The 27,313-nt window shown below is 41.6% G+C and overlaps 1 protein-coding gene and 1 long non-coding RNA gene across 2 annotated transcripts in view; one reads left to right on the plus strand and one right to left on the minus strand.

The window, feature by feature from the left end:
- LOC112980780 (uncharacterized) overlaps window positions 1–27,313 on the plus strand; it is a 124,031-nt gene that overhangs the window by 15,578 nt on the left and 81,140 nt on the right. The window lies entirely within an intron of this gene.
- TECRL (trans-2,3-enoyl-CoA reductase like) overlaps window positions 21,633–27,313 on the minus strand; it is a 64,944-nt gene continuing 59,263 nt past the window's right edge. The window contains exons 9-12 of the mRNA XM_026095937.2: window positions 26,537–26,594; window positions 25,526–25,611; window positions 25,207–25,252; window positions 21,633–23,659 (exon numbers count right to left, since the gene is read on the minus strand). Of these exons, the coding sequence (XP_025951722.1) occupies window positions 23,532–23,659; window positions 25,207–25,252; window positions 25,526–25,611; window positions 26,537–26,594 (318 nt within the window). The 3' untranslated portion in view covers window positions 21,633–23,531. The remainder of the gene's footprint in view (window positions 23,660–25,206; window positions 25,253–25,525; window positions 25,612–26,536; window positions 26,595–27,313) is intronic.

Here is a 27,313-nt window from a genome sequence, read left to right on the forward strand (position 1 = left end):
GATTGAAGCTGGATTTTTGATTTCAGAGGTGACTGTCAGAACAGCAGGCTGAAAGGGCACAGCAGCATCACCAGTTCATCCTCTCTCCAGGCAGGCTTTTTTGTGACAGTTCAGAAAATCAGTCGATGAGCTTTGTGAGTGTTTGTGGTATATATGGCCTTTCAGAAGTAGAAGAAAAGCCAAATGCCTGTGTCCTGGCTGTGCTGGAGGGAGGCAAGAGCTCAGGGAGGCAGAAGCACACTCGGAGAGGTGCATCACTGGGTGCTTGGGGAGCTGCAAGCGTCCAAGTGGGCATGAGCATATGAGGTCCCACAGGTTGCACTGCTATTTTGAGCATGGGTTTAGTTCAGAGTATAGTGGCTGAGCTGTTCTTGATCATGGCCAACCTAGTCCTGGGCTCTCCCGCTTGAGAGAGCTTTGGAGCTTGGGCTGCAATGAACTGCATGCATTTGGAAGAAGGGCGAGTCTGTCCTTGATGGTGAGCTTGAGCATGGTGATACCGATGGTGTGAGCATGTCTGTAGATTGCTGCAAAATGCTGACATTCATCTCACATCTCTCTCTCATTGAACTAATTGCAAATGTGTTTATCAGTAGTTGCTCAAAAGCATTATTAATAAGAGGGAGTCAGCAGCAAACTGGTGGCATCCCTAATGGGTCCCCTGGGGATCCATTTGGACCAATTACTCTACATTATCTGTTTTTGTGGTCTGGAAGAAACTGTCCAGCCTTTGCTGGGAAAAATAGCAAATGACAGAATTGGTAGAGTGAAAAATAACAATGGGGACAATCAAGTTGTACAGCACAAATGAGATTGCGTGGTGACATGGCTTCATTTGAACTATGTGCAATTTTTAACATAGTCAAAGCAAGCTTGGGCATCTAGGACTGCTTGGTGTAGTTCATACTTGCCAGACGGTGTCCATCCAGTATGTCAGAAATGGCATTTCAGCAGAGGAGCTGAGCATCACAGAAGTCCATGGAACGTGAGATCCCAGGGAGCTGCCAAAGTCAAATGCGAGAAGCTGTCTTCTGGAAGTGGGACGTCATCAGAGGATGAAAGCACTTGCATTATTTCTGCATGCAGAATTTGTGAAGCTGTTACATGAATGCTGCATCCATGGACAATTGGGGAATTATGAAAGGTACAGAGAAGAGCGCCAAGAATGATCTGTTGTCTGGAAACCTGCTCTTTAAGGCATGCCTATGCTTGCATAGTTTGAATATCACCCCTGCAAAAACCTACCTGTGCCAAATCATTATAATAGGCTCACAGGGTGCTTTAGTAGTCCGTGCGCTGAGAGTATTTCTCCTGGAATATTGCATGGTTGTTTGCAGTGTAGTGCAGAGGTCTAATCTGTGAATTCACTCCCAAAGTTTTATCTTTGTCTTTCTCTCACCTTTAATAAAATTACTGTCTGTGGCAGTGTCAAGACAATAGCATGTAAATACCTTGCAGTGGAGCTACTCATCATTAATGTAGGCAGTTCGAAGGCATAAGCAAACAGCATTTGGCAGGAAAAACCTTTTAATGAGAACGCCATTAAGGAATTCAATTTGAAAACTGCAAAAGGTTTCCTTGCACATGCCTCTGGCTTCTCGGCCTTCCAATTCTTTTCCTATCCACTAAAGATAAAAAACAATTTGGGGTTCATTTTCCCAAATTCTGGGCTTCAGCGATTTCCCATCGTGGCTTTGCTGCTCTGCTTCTCACTAACAGAAACTGCAGAAAGACTTCACAGTTGGGGAAATGCAGTAGGAATTTTTGATACTAGAAATCTCTCAGAAAAAAGGCATCATGAAAATAATTGGCTGGAAAATGAAGCTGGCCAAACTCAGTCTATAGATAATGTGGAAAAGCTTAACAGTGAAGGAACAACTAACCTAAAGTTGAGGTGAATGATCCATCTCTTCCTGTGACATCTCTCTAAAGCAGCTGCTAGAGCTCATTTAGGAATTATGGGGTCGATGCAGAGATTATTCGATATTGATCTTCGACCTGGCTTTATGCAGATCATAAGTCTGTAAAATTACAATGGTCCTCACAAATTTATTAAAATGGCTTAAAAAAAAATCTATTAATCGTTTTGGAAATGCAGGTCAGGGACTGTAAACTAGAATAATAAAGCTCTAAGCCACTACCAGTTATCTGAGGAGCTCGTACAATGGGGAGGTTAGGTTACTTTGTGCGTGGGTTTGCCAGCCAAGCTGCAGCGAGTCTGCACTCGCCGTCTCTCCTTTCCTAGCTAGCCGGACCACTAGTGCCCCCCAGATTAATGCCATACCCCACCATCATCAATTAATTCATGTTAGCAAGGTATGCTTGTAAACTATTACAGGGATATTCAAATAAATTATTAATACTGGCATCGAAAAATGCCAGACGTGACAAATGGAAGGCATTAGCAAAAGCTGCAGGCGTGGGAGAGGCGGGGGTGCTTTCTCATCTCCGCAGGAACGATGGCGTGCTGTCGCCTCCCATTGCTCCTGATAAAGGAAGAGGTCGCCGGCATACATATTTCCTGACAGAATGAGGTCACTGACGTTATCCCTGATTAGTTCAATAATAGTTGTGACAGCTTCTTTGTTGTTTTACCTTAGAAATGACAGTGTAGTTTCCTATCCTGCTTGGCCTTTTTTTCTTGAAGGGACCAATACTTACAAAACAGCTCCAGAAGCTAAGGTCTGTGTGCTGGGGGGAATGTTCCTCTCTCCTTGGGAAACAAGGAAAAGAAACAAGTTTAGGGGTCCAGCAGCAATAAGCACCCCGATGTGTCTTGGGGTGGGTTTAAAGGATTTCCTTTCTCGGGCAGCTGAGCTGGTGGAAGCAATTCCCCCTCTTCTGCCGTGGCAGACTGTTGCCCCCTGAATGAGGCAGGAGGGCTTCTCGCAGAGTTATGCTATGAAAAGGAGCGTAGAAGCAGTCTGAGTTGGAAGCAACGCTGTTGTGCTGGAGGAGCCGAGGATGGCAGGAAGGGGAGGGCAGTGACACCGCCAGTTCTGCCAGCAGCAGCAGTAGATCAGCCCCCTCTGCCATGCGGGGCCTTGTGGGCATGGGGTAGCTGGAGATTCTGCTCCTCCCAACTTTGCTGGAGATTACCTCCCTGTAGGAAAGATCACCAGACATGTTTCCTCATCCCATAGGAAGCAGGATGGTGGTGGCAATGTCCCCAGAGAGGACAGTGGGCTGTGACAGCTCGCAGGGCTGCAGCAAGCAGCACCCTAGCTCATCTGCCAGATCGCTGAACTGGTTAAACCGGGTCTTGTCTGGTTAAACCAGGTCTCATGCACATGAGAAGGATCTCTAGTGGAGGGGCACCTAACTGCAAGAGCTGCTGTTTAGAGAAAAGGGTCAACTGGTTTGCCTATATGAGGAAATCCCTGAGGTTGTTTTACTAAGGTATAGTTAAATGGTTGTAGAGCTGAATTTGGGCCTTCTAATTTCAGAAGAGTTTAGCAATATTTCCACACAACTTGATTCAAACTGGAAAAGGCACTTTTATACCAGAATGAGAGTTTAAGTTCAGGCTTTATTCATTTTCATAAAATTTAAGGCCAGGAAGACGCATTAGATCATCCGCTTTGCCCTCCATAGCATCTCACCCCTGTGCCCCTGTACTGAGCACAACAACGTGACTAAAGCTCTGCTTAACATTTAACAGCCCCATTAATTTTCGACTGATGTGCTGCTCAGACTAAGGGGTTTGCTCCCTTGACCTTCGGCACCTAACCCATAAACCAGCAGATTATGTTTTTGCAACTCTCCTGTAAGCACTCAGTCTTTCAGCACTGGGAGCGCAGACAGTTATAACCGGCTCAGTCAGCCAACATAAAAACCACTTCAACTTTTCTGGTACGAAGAAAGCGAGAGACACAGGAGAAATTCAAATGCCCTTGTCTTGTTTAATAATTCTGCAAGTCTGAGAGTGTCATTAAAGATTCAGAAAACAGAACATAATACACTTACAGAAAGTTTGAGAGATTTACTTTTTCCTCTTTTTTTTTTAATTCCTATTCAAGTCTCCTTGAAAAGTGAAGAGAATGCTCTTTTTGGTGCTTTATAGTAATTTGGATTGAATTTGAACTGTTTTCTTTCCTTTGCCATTCATTTAACTAGGAAATGGAAAACATATTTTGCTCAAAAATCTTTAGAGAGTGCTTGGGGAATATAATTAATCTAACCACTGCATGAGAGAAGTAATATAGTGCAGATTCAGTTTTTCAGTGGAACCTCCCTTGCATTTGAACGGAAATGCACTGAACTGCATCGTGCAGAGACACAGCTGTCGGAAGAGCTAAGGTAGAAGGAATGGGCAGGAATACCAAACTGAAAATCATGGTTGAGCTGACCTGTGCTTGTTCCCTGGATCAGTCTCCCTCCCTACTCACTGGCTTGGATACATTTGGGGTCACATTTGGAGTCTGCGTGTAGTGGATGTTGTTAATTATTCACTGAAGCAGCTCCTGAGAACAGATCCAGCAGCACTAAGGATCCATAAGGGTGAATTTGAATGCATTTAAGTGGCATCTTTCCTAGGGAACTTCTTCAGCGACTTCTTCCTGCTTGCAGCAGGGAGAGAGGGGCTACATAGTGGCTGTGAGCCTGACTGAGCTCTCAGGGCGAAGCTCAGTGATGTGTTTGAGGCTCGGGAGCTGCGTGCAGCGGGTCCGCAGAGGTGGCAGGAAGATGAGGAGGCCCTGAGAGCCTCCATAGTCCCTGTGCCAGGTGCTGTCTTTCCCAACAACCAAAGGGGCCCGTAGGGTCTCTTACGCTGCTGGTGGCCTCTCTCCTGCCCGAGGGCTCTGTTGCTGGCCAGGACGTGTCCATCTACTCGCAGTGGCCCAGGGATGGAGCCCTGGAGTGGGGCAAATGCTCCGGCCGTGCCGGGGAGGAGGAGGAAGCATCTGACAGAGCAGGTCTTGGGTGCTGCAGCACTTTGGGGCCGTGTTCTAAGCAATGACATTTCTGTTTTTCAGATTAAGTGACTTTTAGTTTTGGCACCTCTTAGGAGCCTAACTCAGGAACAATAGGGTTTGGTTCATGATCCAGTATCATTCATTGCTTATAGTGAAAATAATGATCAAGCCCTTCCTAGAAAAAGAGAGAAGGGGCAGTCTGGCATGGAGTGAAAATGAATTGCCAATCTAAAGTTATAACCAAACACAGAAAGGCAAAATAATATTTTCCAAAGTTGTTATCAGTGAAAGTTAATGGAGCTCTAACGAATAATAATTTGTATCCAGATAGATTACTAACTTCTCTGCTTTTGCTGACATGGCGAGCAATCAGTATTTAAATGTCTAGTATTTCTTTTGATTTGCCACAATTAATGTTTCATGGCATGTATGTGAGTTAATAAATTAAAAAATTTAATTAAAAGTTGTCGCTTTTGTTTTTTCTAAAGACTGAGTAGCAAACAGAGCCATAAAACCATGTCATACTCAGAATCAGCACGTTGATGTAAATATGGGTAGATGATGCTAACAACTCTGAGTTATTTCTTTTTAATCTCCTCGCGTTTTGAATGGAAACATGGCCTTAAATGAAAATGCTTATTATACAAATTAGATGGATGTTATTACTAAACACATTAATCATTTTTTTCCTCCAAATGTTCACTTTACAAATGTAATTATTTTTAATCATACTGGTTCCACTGAACGAGAGATTTGGTTTCCTTTTTAAACTCAAATTCAAGGCCTTTGTATTTAAAAGCACATTATTTTTATAGATTATTTCCTGCCATTTTACTTCAAAGGCGTCTAATAAAATTTCAGTAAATGTGATTAACTAACACAGAAAAGTTGCCATGGCATTTTTCTTCTCCTCAGCATCATAAAATAGCTGGCTTCTATATTGCAGGTTTGCAGCTTCATAAGGGTGTGGGTGTGTAATTAAACTGACTCCTTAATTGTGTGTATTGCAAATACATTTCCTTGCAGTTTCAGAGATTGATACACAGCTATTGAGTGGTTAACCCCAGCAGACGATCAGGACAAGGCCTGTATGGCATTTAAATAACACCTATAGCTTATTTTGAATTCTCACAAGGTTCTTAGTAGATTACATTGTCTCCTCAAAAGCTGGCATGAATTCTGTCCTATGCTTAAAAATATCCAAAATTCACAAATCCATGGGAAGTTTTGTGCAATGCTTTTCCACTGGCAGTTTGCAGCAGAAAAAGCAGCACAACATGTTGTGTTATCTGCTGCTGTCTGGCAAAATCTCTTTGTCTGAGCTCTTCACCTGCTTTATGAAAAACAACAGATAAACTCCCCTCTGAAGAGTCTTCAGCCTCACAACCACATCTAGCACTTTTCAGTACTGCCCCTCTGTTAGTACATAAAATTAATATGGACTTTGAGACATTAAGCAACAAATTGTGTAATTGAGAGATATTTCATGTGCAGATGAGGAAGCAACCATCTGCCACCTTCTTTGTGCATGTGTGGTTTATTTTAAAAAGAAAAGAAAAAACTCTAGCAAATTGATGGTTTTACTAAGGCCAGACACGCTCCTGAAAGAACCTGGCTTTGCCTTTGCTGGAAAGGTATTTGTTATTAGTCTAAATTCACATTCTTCATGCATGTTTTCCACAGCAATTTTGCTAGTGTGGTAAGAACTGTTACTTCTGCAGGATCCTACTTAACAAAAAGTTTGGCAGAAGTAAAAAAACAAAAATAAACAAAAAATAAACAAAAAACACCCTGCCTTTTATGTTAATCCACCCAGAAATCTGTGAATAGCATATTATTTGTCAGTGATGAAATGTTGCACATGTTGGCAATCCCGTACTTTAATTTTAATGTGACATTCAGTGCTTCACGTGTGATCGTGCACGTTACAGCAGGCCGGTGGGTCAGCTCCCAAGCCATGCTGCGGTGATGCCTCCCTCGCTAATCTGTATCCTCTCCAGCCATCATAAAAAAAATAAAATAAAATAAAAATAAATCCATCTGGCTCCCATTGTCCCTGGCTTTGATGTTACCTGTATGACCATGCCTCTGCCTTGCCACAGCTTCCCCACAACAGGGATCATGCAAAAAAGGCAAGTGAAGGAAAGAAATGCCCTGATGGGATTTAAAGTTGGGATGAGTCAGAGACGTGCCTGCAATGTACGCAGTAGTAAAAGGAAGTATGGACAGTTGTAAAAGTGTAGAAGAGAATATCCGCTCAAAATCTGCTCTGTGAGAAAACACTCCTCATCTCATTGCTTTAAAACTTTAATGCACTTTTAAAGCAGTATGAAGGGAGATTCTTTTCTCATTGGTTGTGCGGTAGGTTGCTGTTGTGTGGATTATGGTTTATAATGTTAATGATGTGCTCTTTCAAAGGTGTTTTTGAAAGTTGGTGAAACATCTCTACAGGGTTTGTAAAAGTGAACAGACATCTGTCAAAAAAGAAGGATCAGGGAAAGAAAGGGATCAAAGAAATTCACAGGAGAGAGGCCCATCGGTAGCTATCAAGTGCAGTGCACCACAGGTAGCCTGCAGCATGCTGGCTGCTCAGCTGCCGAGTGCCAGCCCAGAGGCATGGGTGACTACACTGCATCTGCCCTCCTCTGTGCCTTCCTGAAGGGCCAGTTCCCATCAGTCTCCCAGGTACAAACTCGCTACGTGGGCACTTGAGCTGAGCCACAAGGTCCACATATGCGGTTACTGTGCTGCATTTCGTACTTCTCTCTGAGATGATCAAATCTAGATTGCCAAGTGAAGTTCAAGGAGGTAGGGCACTGGGTTTCACTGAGCTGGGGGTGTCTCAGTTCCACTGGGTTTTGTAAGATCCCAGCTGAAGTGGAAATGGCATAAATTATTAATATTAAGTATATTAAAAATATATTAAAAATAAAGTTGAAAATATTCATTTAACTTGTGCACTTCTCTTTACAGTATAAAGCTCAGTTACCTCTTACTGCTCTGTAGCTGGCACAAGGGACACATCTGCCTCCTTGCAGCTCTAAAGATAAAACCCCTCAGAGGTGAATGGCCACAGAAATTGAGTGCCACAGGCAGTCCACATAGTAATTATTTTGCCAGTGTTACTGCACCTCACTGGCGTGTAGTGCTCTGCTGGCAATAGGATGAATTTAGCCTGGTTTCGTGTGCCAGTGTTGACTTCTCCAGGGGCTGATACAGGGTGACTTGTCCTCATCTGTTCCTTGAGCAGGAGGCTGCAAAGATCTCTGTCTACCATGTTTCTCAGTTCTGTGAAAATTTTTAGAAATTTAATGCCATTGAGATCTCTGCCTTTTTGCAAATTTGATTGAAATTAGTTAATCTTTTAATTAATTGGCGATGGCAAAGGGGGAGATGTATACAGTCATACATACAACACAATTACTTAAGCTTCATTTCCTTAAGGAAGCTGGTAAAAAGTGTCTCCTGCATCCAGAGACACCATCCGTGTGTAATGGTGAAGCAGTCTTTTTTAAAAGGCATTTAGCTGTAGCACAAATTTAAAAGAGAGTGAGTGAAATAAGAGTTGTACCTAGTTTGTAGTCAGTGGGCTGGGATTTTTTTCACCCCTCAGAATCCTTGACACATAACCCTTTGCTTATATAAAACACTTCAGCTGTTCATTCATAGGTTTAACTGTGCTGAAGACTATCCAGTGAAAAGAAATCTTATTATCTCCAGCTTAATGTTTCATTATCTGGCACAATATGAGGATATTAGACTTTGATTGCTGGTTCTCTTTGGAGATTACAGCATTTAAATTCTTAGTCCTATCTTCATTTTAAATTTTATCCTCTTTTTTTTTAAACTGGGCACGTTTAAGTTACATTTAAATCTCGTCTTTTGAGTTTGGGGGGTAAAAAGTTTAGGTGAGAAGTTACATATTCTAATTAGATTTGCCTTAAAGTGCTCAGATTATTCTGATGTTCATCCACCCTTTTTATATCCTAATGCTATGTAGATAAAATAATGGACATTAAGCAATTGCACTGGCCATTCACTGTGTACCAGCATCCTGCATCTAAGGGAAAAATCCCTTTAAGTGCACTGTGGTGACCTGATGCACCTATGGACTTTACAAAGCCATTCATCTGTGACAACGTCATCCGAAGTTGCAGTAAATAAGTTATCTAAGCAGATTTATGCGTAACAGTAACGTATCTGCTTGGAATCTGTTGTACTATGAAAGGCATACACATTTGCTGTAAATGGATCTTCAGTCTCTCTGAATCATTTGCTTCTTTTTTGCACACTATAAAATTGCCACTTTTATGGCCAGGCTTGATGTACGATACGGCTGAAGAAACGTAGGAGTTAATTAAAGAATAAAGGGCTGTCCCTTCCACTGCATATTTCTGTTCATGATCTTAAGGTGGTTATTTTTTGCTATGCAGAGATTTAACTTCATTTATGTGAATAGTATGGGTTGTAGTAGGCTACTACCTATGTGGTAGATATATTCTCATAGTGTGCAGGAGCATGATCTGGTCCCACGTCTGGAGGCATTGTATCACCAGGAAAGCACCTGCACTCACAGGACATGTTTGTGTTTCTTTAAAATTGTCAGGTACCAGACTGCAAAACGTAGTAGTTTCTGTAAGCTGTAATTCGACTGTGAAAGCTAACATGGCAAAAAATAGGGCAGGAAAGGACCTCTTAAATTCTGTTTGCTGCTGTTGCAGGTGGCCATGCATTATCATCCCAGTCAGGCATGCATCAGCATCTACCTTGAATCTCCTTGGTGTTTGCTTTTTGTTGCTTTTTTGTTTATTTTTGCTCTTGCTACTCCCACTGGAAGGCTGTTCCAGGAAATCACTCCTCTAATGGCTAGAAATCACCCTCAGCTTTCCAACCAAAATGTATTCATGCCAATTAATGCTCATTTGTTCTCGTGCCAACATCATTCGTTAGCTTAAATTGCTCTTATGGCTCTCGGATGCTTACCCCCAATGTGTTTATAGAGCCCAGTCAGATCTCTCTTGGCCTCCACTTTGCGAAGCTAAACAAGACTAGCACTCTTGCTTCACTCTCAAGAGACAAACCTCATTTCTTTGACCATCCTATGCCCGTGCCCTGTTGGATTTATCTTCTCACTCATAGTTGGCAAGAGCCATCCCCTGAACTTCAGTCAAGATCCCCCCGGGTTGTCTCACACCAAAATTAATACTCCTCTGCCCTGTGAATAGGATTCGGAGTCACTGAAGTGACTTACTCTGCATTAGCCTTCAGCAGCAAACGCGCATGTCTGAATAGCTGATGCTGACCTTTACACTAGCCATGCATTTTCCTCACCAGCAGGTCTTGTCTCATATGAAAGTGATGAGCAAAAGTTTTACAGCCAGGGAAAACCTTCAATTTTGATATTTTCCCATTTAATTCTGGCTATTTTGTGCATTAAATAAAGCAAAATAAATAGCTTCTTCCTCTGTCATCACATAGTGATGTGATGGGAGTCATCAGTATATCATTTGGATAGCCAAAAGGAAGGTAATTCTAGCATAGGATCGTCATCGGAAAGAGAAAAAAGAATGCCTCCTTTTATTTAAATTTTAGGAGACTTGAAATTGTTTAGCTTGCTCATCATTTCCTGGTATGAGCTATGGCATTTGCAGAATGTGTTCTCTCAAAACAAGTTTAAAAGACAAAATACTCTAATTGCCCTGAAATATAGAACAATTTTTTCTCCATATTAATCTCATAGAGAAAAAGAGCAGGAAAGTGTCAGGGACTGTAATTCACTGTTGTTTTTCCACATATGCCTTTCCAATCATATGCCTTAATTTTGAAGACCACATCCAATAATGCAAGTTCACTTTGCCAGCATCTTTAATAAATCATCCTTCCCCCTGTACAGCCTTTATTATTGCTGGGCCCTTTCTGTCATATTTTTTGCTTCATGCAAATATTGTTATATACACACATATTTAATATCCCGTGGATACCTACGATTTCTCCTTCAGATCACTTTGTTCTGAGAGGAGAGGTAGAGTCTCTGGTTTCAGGGACAGACAGACACAACAGTGTCTCATTCCCCTGGGGAATGGTCACATCTGGATCTCACAGGTTTGTTGCAAATGGGCTGGAAAAGCTAGAAGCACAGTTAGAGAAATAAACAGTAGAGATGGCAAAACAAAAGAAAGATTCCTAATGCCATATGGTTTATAGGACTTTAAAAGGTACAGAGCTCTGTCATATTCCATCCCAGAACCCAATCTGGTCTTCAGAAACCTGTCATACAACTATCATTCCTCTCACCTACTGGGCTTATCATCTCTCTGCCCTGTATAGCCTTCCTCCTGTCTTCTGTGTTAGCTCTAATAAAAGTTAATCCAGAAGAAAAGGCTCAAAAGACCAAGCCCACCAAGCTCGATTAGTTCTTTGATTACCATTATAATTGAGCTGTAAGCCAGAGAGATAGACCTTACTTATCTAAAAGGGGTGGCAGGGTAGAGCCTGCTCAACACAAGTTTCAGCACAATTCTGTTTACATCCTGGTTTGTTCTAACTTAAAGCATCTGTTCCTATCACCTCAGACTTTTTTCTTTTATCTCCCCCAGTATATAAGCTAACTGGAAGGGCGTTCCATCATGGGCCGGCCTTCATTGAACAAGGGTGTCGGTCCCATCCGGTTGGCACAAGCCATTTAGGACCTGTAAATAGAACTTTGCATGAGTGCAAAGTATTTTGGGAGGAAAACTGTTGTTGCTGTTTGCATGCTTCAGCATAGTACAAGGAGAGATTTGTGTTTGAATGAATACATAAAGTGCTGAAGGCAGTATAACACTTAATACCAGGGTAAGTAAGTGTAAAACCCCAAACAGAAGACCCACATAATTTATCTCCACTCCTCTCTTGCTGTGCTCTGAACTGGTCAGATGTAAGCCAACTCTAGCCTGCAAGATGCATGCATTTCAAGCAGGGTATATTCACTTGGGCACATATTATACAACAACTATTCTTCTTGTATGTTTTCTGACCCCGAATAGTTTTCTTGGCCCTTAGGATTGTATACTGAGCCTGTCTGCTTCTGTCCATGTAGATACGCCCACCAAGTTACAGTCTCAGGGCATATGTGATCACTTTGTTCTTGTGCTCTTCCTTTTTCATCCTTTCTGGATGCTTTCGGAGACCAGATGCTGGGATAGATGGATCCTTGGTGTGCTGCAGTATGGCCATCCCCATGCTCTGCTCCTGACCAGGTGGCCCACGGCTGCAACCCCCAAAGCTGCTTGTGTTCCTGGGACTTTCCCAGACCTCACTGCATTCCCACTTGTAAAGTTTAGCAGGGAGGCAGTCTGGGCAGCTGTTGATACTGTGGGCTGTTAGAAGGGGCACCATCACTCCTAAAGGTGAACAGCTAGAGCTAGGCATTCGTTTTTATTTGCCTGTCTGGTAAGAAAATCTCTTTGCCATGTGCTGCAAAAAAGTCATCTTTTGGGGACAGCTCTGCCCCAATTTAAATCAATCTGTCTGTCCTTCTTTGCACAGTGTGTATGAGTGGGGCTTCTCATACAAGTTTCTTTACTGAAGTATTTTATGTAGAGGACACTATAGGCACTTGGAATAAAAGAGACGAGGGAATGCTGTTTAAGGACTCTGCAAACAACTCACGTTGGTTTTCAGAAGTTTCCTCCTGCAGTTGAATGTTTAAAAAAACCCTCTCACAATGAATGTATACGCACGTTTGATACTCACTAACAGCTTGTTTTAACCTCATGATGCTGGAGACAGACCTCTAAGCTCTGTGAGGGTATTCTTACTGAAGAAATAGCCCCATAAAAGCCAATGGGTCATTAATGTTAACAAAAATTCATCAGTAGTGGGTGAGGATAGCAGAATTTGGCTCATATTTCCTTTTGGGATTATGGAAATTGCTTTATATTTTCTGGCTAAATAGCTGACCTTTCTACTCTGACCATTTTTTGCTACAAAGTATGTATGCAACAACAAATATATATACTGTCACAGTTTTATATCATTCTTATGGGGATTTGCTTTCTGTCTGTACTAGTGAAGGAAGGAAGGATCTGAAACATCCTCAAAGTCTAATGAGATGCTAATGTGCTAGAAAGAGCCTTTGAATGAGCTTTTTTTAGTCAAAATGTTGCAAGTATGTTAATTTTGAGACTTTCAGTAGCACTAAAAATGCTTATTGACAAATGCCTCATTTTCTCTTAATAACACTCGCTTTAATGTTGCTGTAAATGATGTCAACTTTGCCTTAATGATATAGTCTTACCAGTTAAAAAACTACCTTCAATGGTTACTTGCATTTTCAATGTTATATTTTCATTTGATCCCATATGCTCTTGACAATCCTGAATTGATTTTAATCCAAATGATTAGAGAACATTGAGTTAAAGCAGAATCCCAGGTACCTTATAAAGCCAACAGAGCAGCTAGATTCTGGACAACACCTGAGCTAATGTCACTTTTCTAACTGAGTGACAAGCAGGTAGTTTGTAATGCCAGCAAATATGGTTAGATCAAATTGACTTTTTGTGTTAGACCAATGGTACTAATAGACTGGGTTGACTGTCTGTGAAAGGATATGAAAAGATAAAAATGTTAAAAGCACCAGTCATTCTTATCTTTTGTTTTCTGTTGCACAGATTTAACTGTATAAAGTTTGCTTCTGCTCCAAGAAATTACTGTTTTTTCCAGTTTCTCTCAGGTGAGTTTGGTAATGAAACTCTAGGAGAATTTTCTTTCCACATCATACTACAAAACTCAAGACTCATGCCTTGCTCTATTTGTCTGTTGCCTCTCACCATGCTCATATGGGCCTAGGGGTCATCTTCCTTGGTATATCTGTGTACAGCACAAGGCTGCCTTCTTTGCTTTAGACATTGAAGTAACAACTACCAAGGAACAACGAGTCCAAGCATGGAAACAATGGGGAGCCTGTGAACTGCCCAGGGGAATGGAGCACAGGGTGAGAGATATGGATGGTTGCTTCCTTCAGCAGGCAACAGAAAGAAAGAGCAACAGGCAACCCCATGAGGTTGCCACAATATTAATCTGCTAAGTTTCTGAAAACTTTTGCTAATGCGAAAAGAATGGCTTTTTTGCAAAGCTGAATACAGTGGGCAGTGGAACAGTTTTAATACTGTTTTCAGTGCTAAATGTCAGGTACTGAGGTCTGTTGAAGCCTTGGCCTATTGATTTGTATGAGGCTTGCGGTCTGCTTGAGGTTAAGTATGTGCCTGTTTCTTGGCTCCGGATAGTGGCTGGAGACATTCGTGTAGTGCAGATTAATAATAGTGCTGGCAGTAGTTAGGCTGGATACAGAAGAACTAGGATCAGTGGAGAAACTGGTAGCAATGTAAATACCTAGCAGGTTTACAGCCAAAGGCTTGTATCAGGTGCTGAGGCAAAATGAAAGGAGCTGAGCTTCAGGAAGGACTTCAGCAAAAACCAGCAAGTTTTTCCTGTGCTAAGAGGTGGGGAAAAGATTTTGTCAGCAAATAAAGGGATCTTCGATGTCTTGGTCATCCCTGAGGGTTGCGCTGTTATTGCAGCAGTGTCTGATTTGTTGTCTTACATATCTTGCCATACGTTTGGTTATTCGCCACATCCGTGGAGCTGCCAAAGCCATTTTCACGAGTGATTTTTTCTTTTTGGCGGGGGGAAGGAATGCCCTTTTGTTGGCATCTGAATGTTTTGCAGGAAGGTATCCAAAAGCGGAATTCAGACAGTGTTTTGTTTGGGATAGTTTCACTTCACCCATCAATGGTTTTGTCTATTTGTATTAGTTTGGATGATAAATGTCCTTTTTAAATGTAACTATTATACTCAGCACTGTAATTTGCAGCGATTTCACTGTGTTGCAAGGAAAAATTTTAACATTAGAAAAATTAAATTTTTTACTCAAACATTTTGACACCGTCAAAATTACAATTTTGGTATGATCATTTTATGGTTTTACAATAGACCAGCTTTGAATTTCTATTCTACTAAACATTGTGTGTGTGTAACTGGTTTTTCTAAGCTAATGTAGGGAGGAGAGAATAATAAGTCAATTGCACCTCAAAAATCTGGAACTTCTTGCAAGTTTAAAATTGCATGTTTTGTTTCCCTCTAATACTAAGAGACAAAAGGTTAAACAGTACATTTCCTCCAGGCTGGAAGTACACTGAAATTCACTTCTACAAAATCTGCACTCCATGAGGCCGTGAAATCCGTAATTTGTTTATTTCTCCCAGAAGAATGTAAATCACTGTTGCATCCCCCAAATGTTTGCGAGTTTATCAAAAGGAGCATTTATTCAGCATTCATTCTACTCTGTCATTAAATCCTCTGGATTATACGGCTGCTGTTGTCTTTTAAATTCTTGGTAAATATGTCACTGACAACCAGCTGTTCTTTTCAATGCATCGCAACCCAGCATCCTAGAGCAGACCGTTAGTCTGCTGGCATCCATCATCTCTTTTATTTATGGCAGCCAAGGAGGTGACAGTAGCCATCTGCAGCCGTGGGCATCCTTTACTTTCCGGGAATGGGCTGTGCCCGGGTCGAGGACAGGGGACAGAGCAGGACTTCAAGGGTAGTAGCTCCCCCGGAGCAAAAAGCTTGTGAAGAGCCTGGCAAAGGGACACTTTGCTCTCTCTGCTGACCCTTGCTTGGAGGTGGCTTTGACAACATTCTGCATCTTTCTAACGCTTATGAGACTTCTCCAGAGTCGGAAGCATCGAGTTTGGTTCCAGGGCAGTTGCAGCCATGCCAGAGACTCCCGTGTACAGAGCAGGCTGAGGACTTCACCGCAGAGGAAAGCAAGCAGTATGCTTTCTGCTTTGAAGCACTCAGCCCATCTGCATCTCTCGCCAAATGCAAGGGAAGACTGTCCCTCGCCGTTGTCCTTGACAGTCATTAACACTGAAGTGATGCTGGGTTTGAGGGGAGAAAGCGCTGTGTGCAACTGGGTCCCAGAACAGGGCTTTTGACCAGGGGGGTTCCTGGTGGGAAACAGTACATTTTGGTTCCTGGTGACTATACAGATATTCAACACATTTTGTAAATCAAAACTTGGAAGGAGAAAACCCAGCCATTTTAGATGGATTGAAAAACATGTTTCCTAAGTTGTGCTGAAATGCCTGGCATTTCAGTTACATGTGAAATGCAAGCAGGCTGATAAATTAGTTATATTAATAAGAAAAAAAAAATCCTAGTTGAGACACGTTACTTTCAAAGAACAGATGGCTTTCACGTCTTGTGGCCAGGGAGGATTTTGCTGCAACATAAAGGCACACAGCATCTCCTTGGGGGAAGGGGGAAATTGAAACGGAGAAAAAATGTTGCTGGGAAGTTCATTAGAAACTCCGGATAAGTAATAGAAATACCAGGCCGGATCCTTGGTGCCCCAGACCTTCATTGGCTTTCATCTCCCATCAGCATGTCACTTAAATACAGGCAGGTAACCAAAGTGCTGACAAACAAGTTGCCCTGGGGAAAGCTCTAGATGAGAAGAACTGGTGAGGGCGACAGAGCAAAGACTGAGCGCTGTTTAGGGGAAAATGTGCACCAGTGAAGAGGAAGAGAGGAACGGGGCATTTCTCTTCAGGCTGAGTTTTCCGTCTTTGTCCCCATCAGGGCATCAGCAGAGGAAACCCTCTCTCCAGAAACTCGGTGTGTTAAAGGACGTTTCTGTCCGTTTTTCCCTACCAGCCTGCCTGATTTAACCTTTTCACCATCCTCCAGCCTGTTTCTTAATGTGACCGTTTTATCAGCAACTGCAGTGAAAATGGAAGTCAGTGTAGGCAGTCCTGTCTGCTGCCACTTGGAATTTTTTGTCATGACCTTGCTTGTGTCCTTAATCTCTGCTAGAGATGCTCATCTCCTTGCACTGTAACCATTGAATCAATTTTATTTTCTCTGTCGAAAGGAGAAAAAACATAGTGCTGGCTCTTCTTTCACTTTCGTTCCCCCTCTCCTTATCTTCAATAGGAAAACTCCTGCACTTTCTCTCTTTGTAGCAGCGTATTGATTGTGTATGTCAACTGTACATTTGTGGGCACTGAAGGATTTGATTTTATTTCTATTTGCTCAATGATACCTGAAAAAATGACTGCTCTAGGGGCTGCTGAGAAGTGGAGATCTTGTCAGCATGTTTTATAATGCTTTATTCACATATAATTGCAGCACAGCAATATGATTACACAAGATATTTCCTTTGGCCTCCTTAGATATCCCCTTTGGATGATATGTGCATCTGCAGTCCCAAGACTCAAGAGCTGCAGTAGGCAAGAATGCCCCCCGTTGCCTGTTGCACTTGTTCAGATTTAGTGCACTTGTATAAGCTGTTTGCCAAGCGATAAAAGTTAATTTCAGATCAGCAGTCAAGATCTGGCATTGATATTATTTGATTTCAATAAATCTTCCCTGTTGTCTCACACTACCCTCCACTGCAACAGGTATCTAAGGCAGCTGAGTACTGTGTCCCTGGGGAGACCACAGCTCTTGAGTTATTACAGCACTTTACACAGATGAACACAATGTCCCAGCTTTTTTTCACCTGCTTGGGCCCTCCACAATGGCAAAAAATGTCTATGAGAACATGCTGAAGTGCCTATTGTTACAGATATAAGGTTTAATAATAGGATACTGTTGCAAACCTGTGGAAGAAGTAGGGCTGTACTTTTGCAGCGGGGTCTGTGAATCCCTTCAGCCCTGGAGAGTTCAGGAGCAGAAGGGAGAGACTCTGTGAAGTCAGGGCTCTGGTAGCCCAGAGGATTGTAATCCACTGCTTCAAGATTTAGCTCTGTGCTGTGTGACTGAAGTCAGGTGTGCTGTTTGGCAAGTCACTGAATCTCCTTTCCATCTCTGTAATATGGCATAATGCTTCACATGGCGATACCTAAAAAGGGCAGCAAAATAATGAGGTATGAGTGAGGCAAGAAGGCAGAAACTGATATCCAGATACAAATAGATTCTTCATCATGAGTGTTTTGAAATCAACAGTTGGTTTTCCCTTGACATCACTTGCTACTGAATCAAGCACTTGATAAATAGGCAAAATAAGAGTTAGAACGACAATCCAAACACAAAGCACATTCTGCAGCAATACGATGTAAACAGGAGGGTGGAAGAATACAGTGCTCTTGTATGTGACAAATACTCCCTGTTGATTTAAGAACAGGTACTTCGTTTTTCATTGGATACAATATTGGAGATGTGTCATCTTTAATCCATTTCTGTCAAGCTCAGTTGTCAGAAAGAGTGAAATTTCTTTGCGAAAAGACACAGCTGGTAATCGCTAAAAGCACACGGCGACCACATTCAGGTCCTTCCTGCTCTCCAATCAATGTCCTCTGCTGAAAGGATGCCCTTGAATCTAGGAAATAGCTTCACATTATTTTAAAAAAAAGAAGTCGAAAAAGAAAAATTATTCTTGTCTTGAGGAGAGGAAGCTTTTTTTAAATATTTCTGTTTGTTTTATAAGTTTGTGCTATTGTGTTTCACCGGTCAACTGAAAACTCATCAACTTTTCAGTGTGAATAAAAGAGAGAGCAAGTGATGTGGTCTGTTTTCTCTGGAGCCTGTTCTCTACTGATTCAGAAGGAGGAGCCCCACCCCCACCCCCCACCCCCCAATGGTGAAAGCTGTAATTTTAAAACAAAAGCCTTCCTTATTGAGTGTGGCAGGGTACTTGGAAGTCACAAGAAATTGCATTTTCACAGGGATAATACTTTGTGTTCAGGAGGAAGCTGGCTAACGATCAGATTTTTTTTGGACAAAAGATGTGAAGTTTGCTTTTTTAAATATGGAATTCATTAGTGTTATTGAATACTCTTATCACATTTCTTTTAACTATAAGTGATTTTCTCTTACTCGGTTCTGCAGTCTTCAAATGCTTTAGAAAGTAAGATAAAAGCAGATAGGCGTTGGAAGCTTAGGTATTGTGGAGAAGTGTTAATAACTGGTGGGATTTTTTGACCCAAATGCACATATTTTAGGACATATTAAGGGGTTTTAGATTGACCGTTACATGGCAAGCAAATCCAGGGTGGTTTTCTTCATGAGAGGTTATGAAAGCAGAACGCATGTGCAACACTACGGGAGCACTTTCCCGGGGGAGGCTGTTACCTGTAATGCTGGGGCCCCTCGGAGTGGCCGGGGGTGCTGGGTGACTGCCGAGGGGCTGACATGCTCCAGGCCTCATCTACCCTGCTTCTGCTACCTGAAAAAAAGATTAATTGTAGGTTTGAGTCACATATGGCTGAACATTACATAGGCAGAGACCATTAAAATAAATCTTTTTGTATGATGCTGAAACTGTGTGATGTTAAAATTGCCTTTAATTGGAGCTATACAGCAGCATTTATACACTCACCTGTGATAAACCAGGCTTTTCATAATAACATATTACTCATGTAGATATTCATTTGTGTGCAGTGACAGCAAAACACACTTCATTTACATTTATCGGTGGAAACACAGGAACTGGCATACAGCGTGCTCCTCTAAAAGCTTTCATGAATGTTAATGACAGGGAATATAGCTTGAAGACAAAACTTGCACCCAAGAAAATATTGGAAAGGGAAGCCCATAAAGCATCATGTGGAAAATATCAGCTTGCTGGAAAACTCTTTATGGTTTGAATTAATTTTTAGTTCAGCAGGACTTGTTAAAACTATAAATAGATAAACAGTCTCTCACTTTCCTGTAGCTTTCTTCCTCTTACAGTGTGCTTTAGAAGTCTTCACATTCCGTGATTTTTATTTTATTATATTTAGCTATCACTGCAGGTTCTCTTTCAGAGAACTACTTTGATATCAGGCTGCTGTATCTCAGTTCCTAGTGTGATAAAAGCCAATTTAGAGTCACTTTCTTTATACAAAACAATGGAAAGTACAAGGTATTTGGATGATAATAGTATCTTTTAAAAGGGATGACCATCTGCCTTTAGTCACTTCTCCCGCTTTCAGTGTCCTTTTGAGCTCTGCTTTCACTGTGGAAAGATGAAATCACTGAGATCACTTTCAGTTCCGTCAGCTGAGAAGACGTGGTAGCTCTTTCATAAGACAAGTGTATGGCTGGGTCTTAAGAGCTCTTTTAAACAGGGGAATCCACAGATAGGCTGCAAAGTTGCGTGTAGCAGCATCTGCTAGTGTTCGGTTCCCTGCCGCAATGCTTGGAGCGCCTATGTGCTGCCCGTTGTTTCCAAGGCCGGGCAGTTCATGGTAAGAGCAGGCCAAAAAAATGCAGAGCTGGGAATTTAAAGGTTTTAACTTTGGGCTTCCTAAATTTGCAAGTCTTGGGCCTGGCCGTTTGGAAAGATGAGACTTACCCACATGAAGGATCACAGCAGAAAAGCAGTTGCAAGGTCAGCACAGAGGCTCCTGGAGGCAAGCAGATGGGCCGGGAAGCAGGTATTTCGGGATCTGCTCTCAGCTGAGCAGCAGTATTCCCACAGCTCAGGAGCAAGGGGCTGGGCTGGCAAGAATGCTAAGGCAGCCACCATGCTGCCAAGGTCCTCAGCCGCGCTTGGGAGGTGGCTCCAAGTTGGGGTAGCCGACAGGGGGCTGAGGTGCATGCGCTGGGGCATGCCACGTGGTGGCTCCTTCCCACTGACCCCGAAATGTGATGAAGCTCTGGTAGCCATGCGACCCTGCTCCGTCTGCCTTCTGCTGAGGCCTGTGAAAAACTGTCCTTAAGAGAAAATACTGCCCAAGGTATTTGAAATGAACCATTTCCAGCCCTGGTATAAGAAATGTCAGCATATTTAGAACTTGATCAGGAATCTTCTTTCCCAGGTAATTGAGTCATGACAAACTTTCCCCTGAAAATGTTTGTGTGAAGAAAATGATTTTTGGTTCAAAAAGTGTTTGTTGCTTGTGGTTAAAATCACTGGTGAACACACGTTTTTACACAGTGATACCAATTTTGGAGTGGGGTTTATTTGGCTTCCAAAAGCAAGGTCCCTAAAACATTTATCAAAGCAAAGACTTGACCATTTTTGTACACTTTTTGTTTTAAAGCCAAGCTTGTCCCCACTGCCAGGAAGATAGCTTTCCTGCTCTAATCACGTAGCCCTTGTCCTGGAAATCAGAGAAGGCAGGGTGATACGGAGGGATCTGTGAATGTGCAGCAAGTTGGATTTACTGCCATTTGCGAAGCCATTTAACACTCTCCAGAGCCATTCCAGCTATTCATGACTGTATCTGTGAATCCCAAAATATCTGCCATATTTATCGCAGACAGACTACTGTAAACTATTTTGATTTTGTCTTGGCCAGTGTTTGCTCTTATGCTGATTTTAAAACTTCATTTATTTACTACCCAACCCCTCCCTCCAGCCCCATGTACTGAATGACCAACCAACAAGCAGGGAAGAAAACATTTCCCAAAGTACTTATTCTGCTTAAGGTAATTGCTGAATAGAACCCACATTCCCAGCAATTGGAATTACTCTGGAAATGTGCCTCGTACAGTTAGGCCTTGAATAGACTTTAAGTTGAACGATCACAATCAAGAGATTAGCAAATAAATGTGTAATTTTAACCTTTTAAATGCCACCCCTCCTACATGAAGTATTTTAAACTTGAAAGTTGCTAGGAATGAGACATGTAATACACCTGAAATTAAGGTGAGGGGGGATTCTTATGACTCATCTGTGTAGCACAGATGAATATTCTTATTAGGTATCAGTGACTAAAGAGTACAGAAAATATTGTTTTCTAAAATAGATCTTTATTAACAATCGGGGTTGGGGAACTGGGTGCTTATTGTGGTTTTCCATTGAGAGAAAGAAAAAAAATCCAGGTGTTCACAGGTTAGAAGTTAAAATATATGGAAGGTGATTTATTTACATTACCCAGATGAAACGGAGTTATTGCAGGTACACAGGAGTTACTTGCTAGACCCTGTCACGCTGTACAGCTCTACCGGATTCCTGTCGATGGTTCTGAAAGTAAGGCCAAGGTGCAGGGGCATTCTTGGGCTGCTAACAGCATCTTTCCAAATTGTTTAGTTACAAGCACATTTTATCTGCCTATTTGGGCAGGAAAAAATGATGAAGTATTCCTTGCATCTTGGCTACTGTTTCACTTGCACATTTCTAGTAGCACCATCAACAAACATAGGTCATTGCTCCTGTGGCTAATAGGATGAGTGTTGCAAGCCTCTAAATTAGACGTCAGAAGAGGGATATGAACCCAATTTATTGAGCAGATTAACTTTGGTAGAGCACTTGAGCTGGAGCTACGATACTGGTGCCTTTAGGAGGCCAGACTGCCCTGCTTTGCTTCTGTACTTTGGTATTTCTCTAATGAAGTTCTTCAGGCAAGATTTTTGCTGGCCTAAGGGAGAGGAAAGACATGCAATAGAAGTAGCATGAAAACTGGATTTAACATATGGGGAGTTAAGGCATTAATACTTGCTAGACCAATTTGGGTCCTTTTGCTCTCTGTAACTGAAATTGCTAAAAATTCTGCTTCTGCACAAAGGTGCCACTGATTTGCAAATGGAGCTAAACAGAATTTTCAGGGGCTTGAATAACAAGCCCAGTGAATACCTTAAAAAATAATGCCCTGGCAAGCAAAACAGCAGAGAGAACTGAGTGATCAAATTGAAGGGAGCTGAAGGTGTTCAGCAATGTCCATCTGAGGCAGTTCAGACAGGGACTGAAATGCATTTTTGTCAGGACCCCCTTCCCTTTTGAGAGCAACCTCTGCTCAGGGTCACCTTGTGCCCAGGGGTGGCACGACTAAGATGAATAATGCCCAGCTGTGGTGGGGCACTGAACAAGAGGATCATAACATGCTGCTTGCTTCAGAAAGCTGCCTGCTGCTTCCAGGACTGTTCAGTGTGGGAATGGGGGATGGAGGACTCATTTTGGACATAAATGATGTACCCAAGGCCACTCAGAAAATTAGTGGCAAGATGGGAAGCACCTCACACACAGGCCTCTCCTGCGATGACGAGGCTGATCTGCCTACTTGAAAATAAAAGAAAACCAGACCTCTCTGCGGTGATCACTTTAAGCAAATTTATATTGAACAATTTGCTATCAGATTCAATTAAAAAAAGGGGAGGGGAACCTTGTAAAGCTGTACTAAACTGTGTTAACAGCACACCAGCCATTCTTTGATGTGATGCTTTAGAGGAGCTGAAGCAGAACGTGCTGTTTCTGTGCAGCTTAATAAAAATAAGGCTGTGAAACATCATCTGATGCAAAAGACAGAGAATCTGGTCAACATCTAACATTGAATCTTAAAATCACCAGACCGGAATGCATGCAGGTGAGCCGTACTCTGTTAATTTTAACAGAATCTGTGCCTGCTTACAACAGCTAAATATCTATCCTAACATTCAACATGAGCAATTTTCTTGTCCCTTCCCAATTAGCTCCATTACACAAAATCTAATTAAATCGTATCTTTTAGCAGGAACCAAGAATTGAAAAGCCACATTCTTTGCACTTAATTAAAAGCTCTTCATTTTTGATCTGTTAATTTTCTGAAAAAGATACTCAGTAACTCTTTCTTAGACTGACTTTGATTACTGAATGAAATGGCTTGTTTCTGTTCAGCGCCAGTTACTGAACTATACATTTAGGCTTCAGCTCTTGTGAAGAGCTTAGAAGATGACAGGAATCATAGCTGCTTTTCTGCGCACCTCTGGATAAAATCTCTTCAGATACAGCTTGTGTTTCTTTTTGGCCCAGAGAGACATCTGGATGACCATCAGGAAAGCAAAAATGCCAACTAGTAAGAAAAAAGAAAAAAAAAAGGAACATCTGTTTTCTTTGGCTGTCCATTTCTGTGGATACAAGAGGATTTATGGAGAAGTCTACAATCTCTTCTGTAGCTGGAGACAGGCTAATGCTGTCCTTGCTCTCAGCCTTGCTGTGGCTGGGTTAGCATATCCTGAGGCTCACAGGTGCCACTGCAGAATTCATGCAGAAGCTATTTATATCTTCTACACCCACCATATATCCCCTATGGGTTCCCCATAAATCATAAGGCCCTCTTTGGCGTGATACAGTCTCAACACAGAATTTTCCATGAGCTTTCTTATTTTTCTGATTTACTTTTGGCCTGTAACGCTTCTTCATTCTTACCTTCAGCACCCAACCACAGCAGGGAGCCATGCTATAATGTCGTATTGTACAGAGGGACAGCAGGGCCCTGGAGCAAGTACAGAGTAGGTGCTGTGATGGGTTCAGGTGCCTGGCAGCTAGGTCTCACAAAGCCAGACTTTAGCTGCCCGGGTGCCTGCAGTGGTCATCAGGCCCCAGGATGAGGTCTCTCAGGTAGCTCTCCCTTTAAGCATAGGGGCAGTGAGTGCAGAATGCCTCTGAGGGTGCTTTCTGCAAATTCATTTCCCTTTCCTCCTTAAAATGTGCTGGGGGATCAGAAACGTTAACTTGGCATCTGGGCAAATTGTCAGTTTGAGACAATCACAGCAAGAATGGGTATACTGTTGTTATGCTCTGCCCCATGAATGCAGCCCTGCAACAAAAAACTTTCAGGTCATTCCCATACCAAGGCCTAATGCTTCTTCCCCCTCCCCCATCCCAAATAAAAGTTTTAATTTAATCTTTGCATGATGCAGTTGAGTCCAGTTTTGAAATTCCTGTCTTCTCCCATTTGTAAAGCATTTGGGGCAACTTTTTGTAAGCAGTACTTATTGGCTTCCATTTTTAATGGAGAAATAATTAAAAAGTGAATGTTCTGGTGAGCTTGGTCCCATAGATGACATTTGCAGGGATATTTAGGTCCCTAAAGATGCAGGTTAGGTAGCAAGAAAGCAAATCCTGAGCAAGATTTGCAAACAATACTAAGCTGCCGGTTGTTACGGATGTCTGATGTATGCAACAGGGGAAATGCCCTCAGAAACCTGTCTATTTCTTTACTCATCACAAGTACTCAGTACATCTGTTTTCCTTACACTTTCAGAAGTACTACAATGAAAAGAAAGTTCTCCATATCAGAAATGATCAATTGTAAGTGAAAATACAATTTTTTATTACATTTCAAAGTCTGTTTGCACTGTGAAAACTGAAGAAACAACAGTATTTCACAAAGAGCAGAGAGCAGGTTTTGATCAAAAGTCATCAGCTGCAAATGGTAGGGTTCGTGCTCTCCACAGCTTACTGAAGGTGGCACTTCGAAGCTTCATACAGTCATGTCACATAGGAGATTTGATGGCAATATTTATATGTTGTAAATTTGGGGCAAATTTGAGATTTACAGAATTCACTTCCACAAACAACAATTTAGAGTCTATCTTCATGCAGTTTCAAACTTACCTGGCAGCGTTTGTGTCATCACTGTGAAACTAATCCAGGACCCAACCTGTTGCAAAGAAAAAAAACCAATGTCGATTGTAGTCAGAGCTCCCACTGGAGGAGGAAGTCATGTGGGAAAAGGGAGAGAGAAAAATTAGCTAGAAAGCAACCGTGCAGTGTGCTGGATGGGATGAAGAGACAGGTGGAAAGTGCTTGGATCAGTGAGCAGCCTGTAAGCGCTCGTGGGAGCAAGAGGACCCTGAAATATCAAAGATGGGTTGATGTGCAGAGGCAACACAGTGACCTACCCTCTGTATGTGATCCCCAGATAGTTACGTACCTCGTACGTGTAGTTGGGACAGGATACCAGCAAGAAGAGCCATGTGAAAGGGTTGTAGGTAGGACTTGGAAAACAGGCTTTGCTTCCTTTATGAAAGAGAACAGAAAATACACAAAACCATGATTTTATTATGGCAGGAGGGGAACACAGCTTTATCACTGATAATGCTCCTACAGAAGGTAACATAGGTAACATTTTCTTTTTAGGTTCTGGCAACAATACTATGTGTATTACTTACAGACACTGAGTGCGCTAACAGATTTATTTGGCTTTTGCTGCTTTTAAACTGCATTAGTCCCGTTGTGACAAAGAACCTAAGCACCTGCCTAACTACAGCACATGAAATGCTTTCTGGAATAGAAACTGGCTTCTCTGTGTGAAGCTGATGATACCATGATGAAGTATTTTCTTGAATGGGGTGTTCTAGTAGGAAATAATACTGATTATTGTAATAAATATCTTTTACTTTCTGGTATATGCGGTATAACTTTTATTCTCAAGGTACAAAATATTCTGAAAAACTCGGATTTGGCACAGCCTTATATAGATATATATTTTATATACATATATATATATATATTTATAGTATACACATGCACACTTAGATGCCTGTGTAAGTATTCATGAGTTTATGTTTGCGTATTTGTATGTATGTGTGTGTAGATACACACAGATGAGAGATACATATGTATCTCAAAACTATGCAAATAAGATTAAAGGTTTTGAAACTTATTTAAAATTGAATCCTCTGTTGTCAATCAATGATATGCTTTAGAGAACCTCAGTGCTTAAACACATTTAAATTGCAGTTGTTTATAATTAAGATAAATTTGCTACAAGTTTTGGAACAACAACAGTGTCACTAATGTTTCTTACTGATGAGATAGTACCCATTTCATCTTTCTTTATTCTGTGGATGTAGACATAAATTACTGCACATCAGCAGAAGATGGATAGGTTAAGCACACTTCAGACTTAAATAGACAAAGAGGAAACAGAGAAAAGACAAACCTGAATGATTTTGCTGAGCTAAAGCTACATTGATAAAGTGATTTCCAGCTTCACACATCTGCAAAACATTAAAAAAAATAATTCAGTTATACGCCTAAGACGCTGTGGTAAGTGCATTACATGCACACCCCCCTCTACCGCTTAGTCTGACTGAGCGTCATCGTCAGGGTTCACGTTCACTCGCGCCTACAAAGACAGAGGTGAAAAGTTGAGCACCAGTTTAGTGATGCTTCTGTAGCTTTCACTATTGATTACAACTACGGTAATCAAAAGCAAAGCGTTCCCCATACTTAAGGTGAGAACTGGTGAGAAAATCAGTTTCAATTCCTGAGAAAGAAAACCTATCAGTATAACAATCTAATTTTATGGTTTTCATTTTTCACCTTTTTTTAATGATGAAGATCAAAATGCAGTATACATTTCAGTCTCAGACTGAACTGAGCTTTATTCATTTCTGGGTTTGAAGGCTTGATTTCTCCCCTCAGACTGAAAAAATACAGTGTTAAAAAGTTATGTTTTCTTATTTAATTTATCATTCTAAAATTCTGCAAAGCTGGAAAGATTAAGAAATCAGAATAAAAAAAGGAAGAGTGCTAAAAACCAGAGAAATTAAAAGTGTAAAATTATAAAATTAATACCAAAAAAAAAGGAAATATGATTGTCATTTTTGAGAGCCAATTTTCAAAAAGTCAACCATAACAAACTTCAATTAAAACTAACTGGAAGGAATATGTAACTTCATTTTGTATTGAAGTGTGCAATTATTGGAAAGAAAAT

Source organism: Dromaius novaehollandiae, chromosome 4 (genome assembly GCF_036370855.1).
Source record: "Dromaius novaehollandiae isolate bDroNov1 chromosome 4, bDroNov1.hap1, whole genome shotgun sequence".
In the NCBI taxonomy this organism is placed as follows: domain Eukaryota; kingdom Metazoa; phylum Chordata; class Aves; order Casuariiformes; family Dromaiidae; genus Dromaius; species Dromaius novaehollandiae.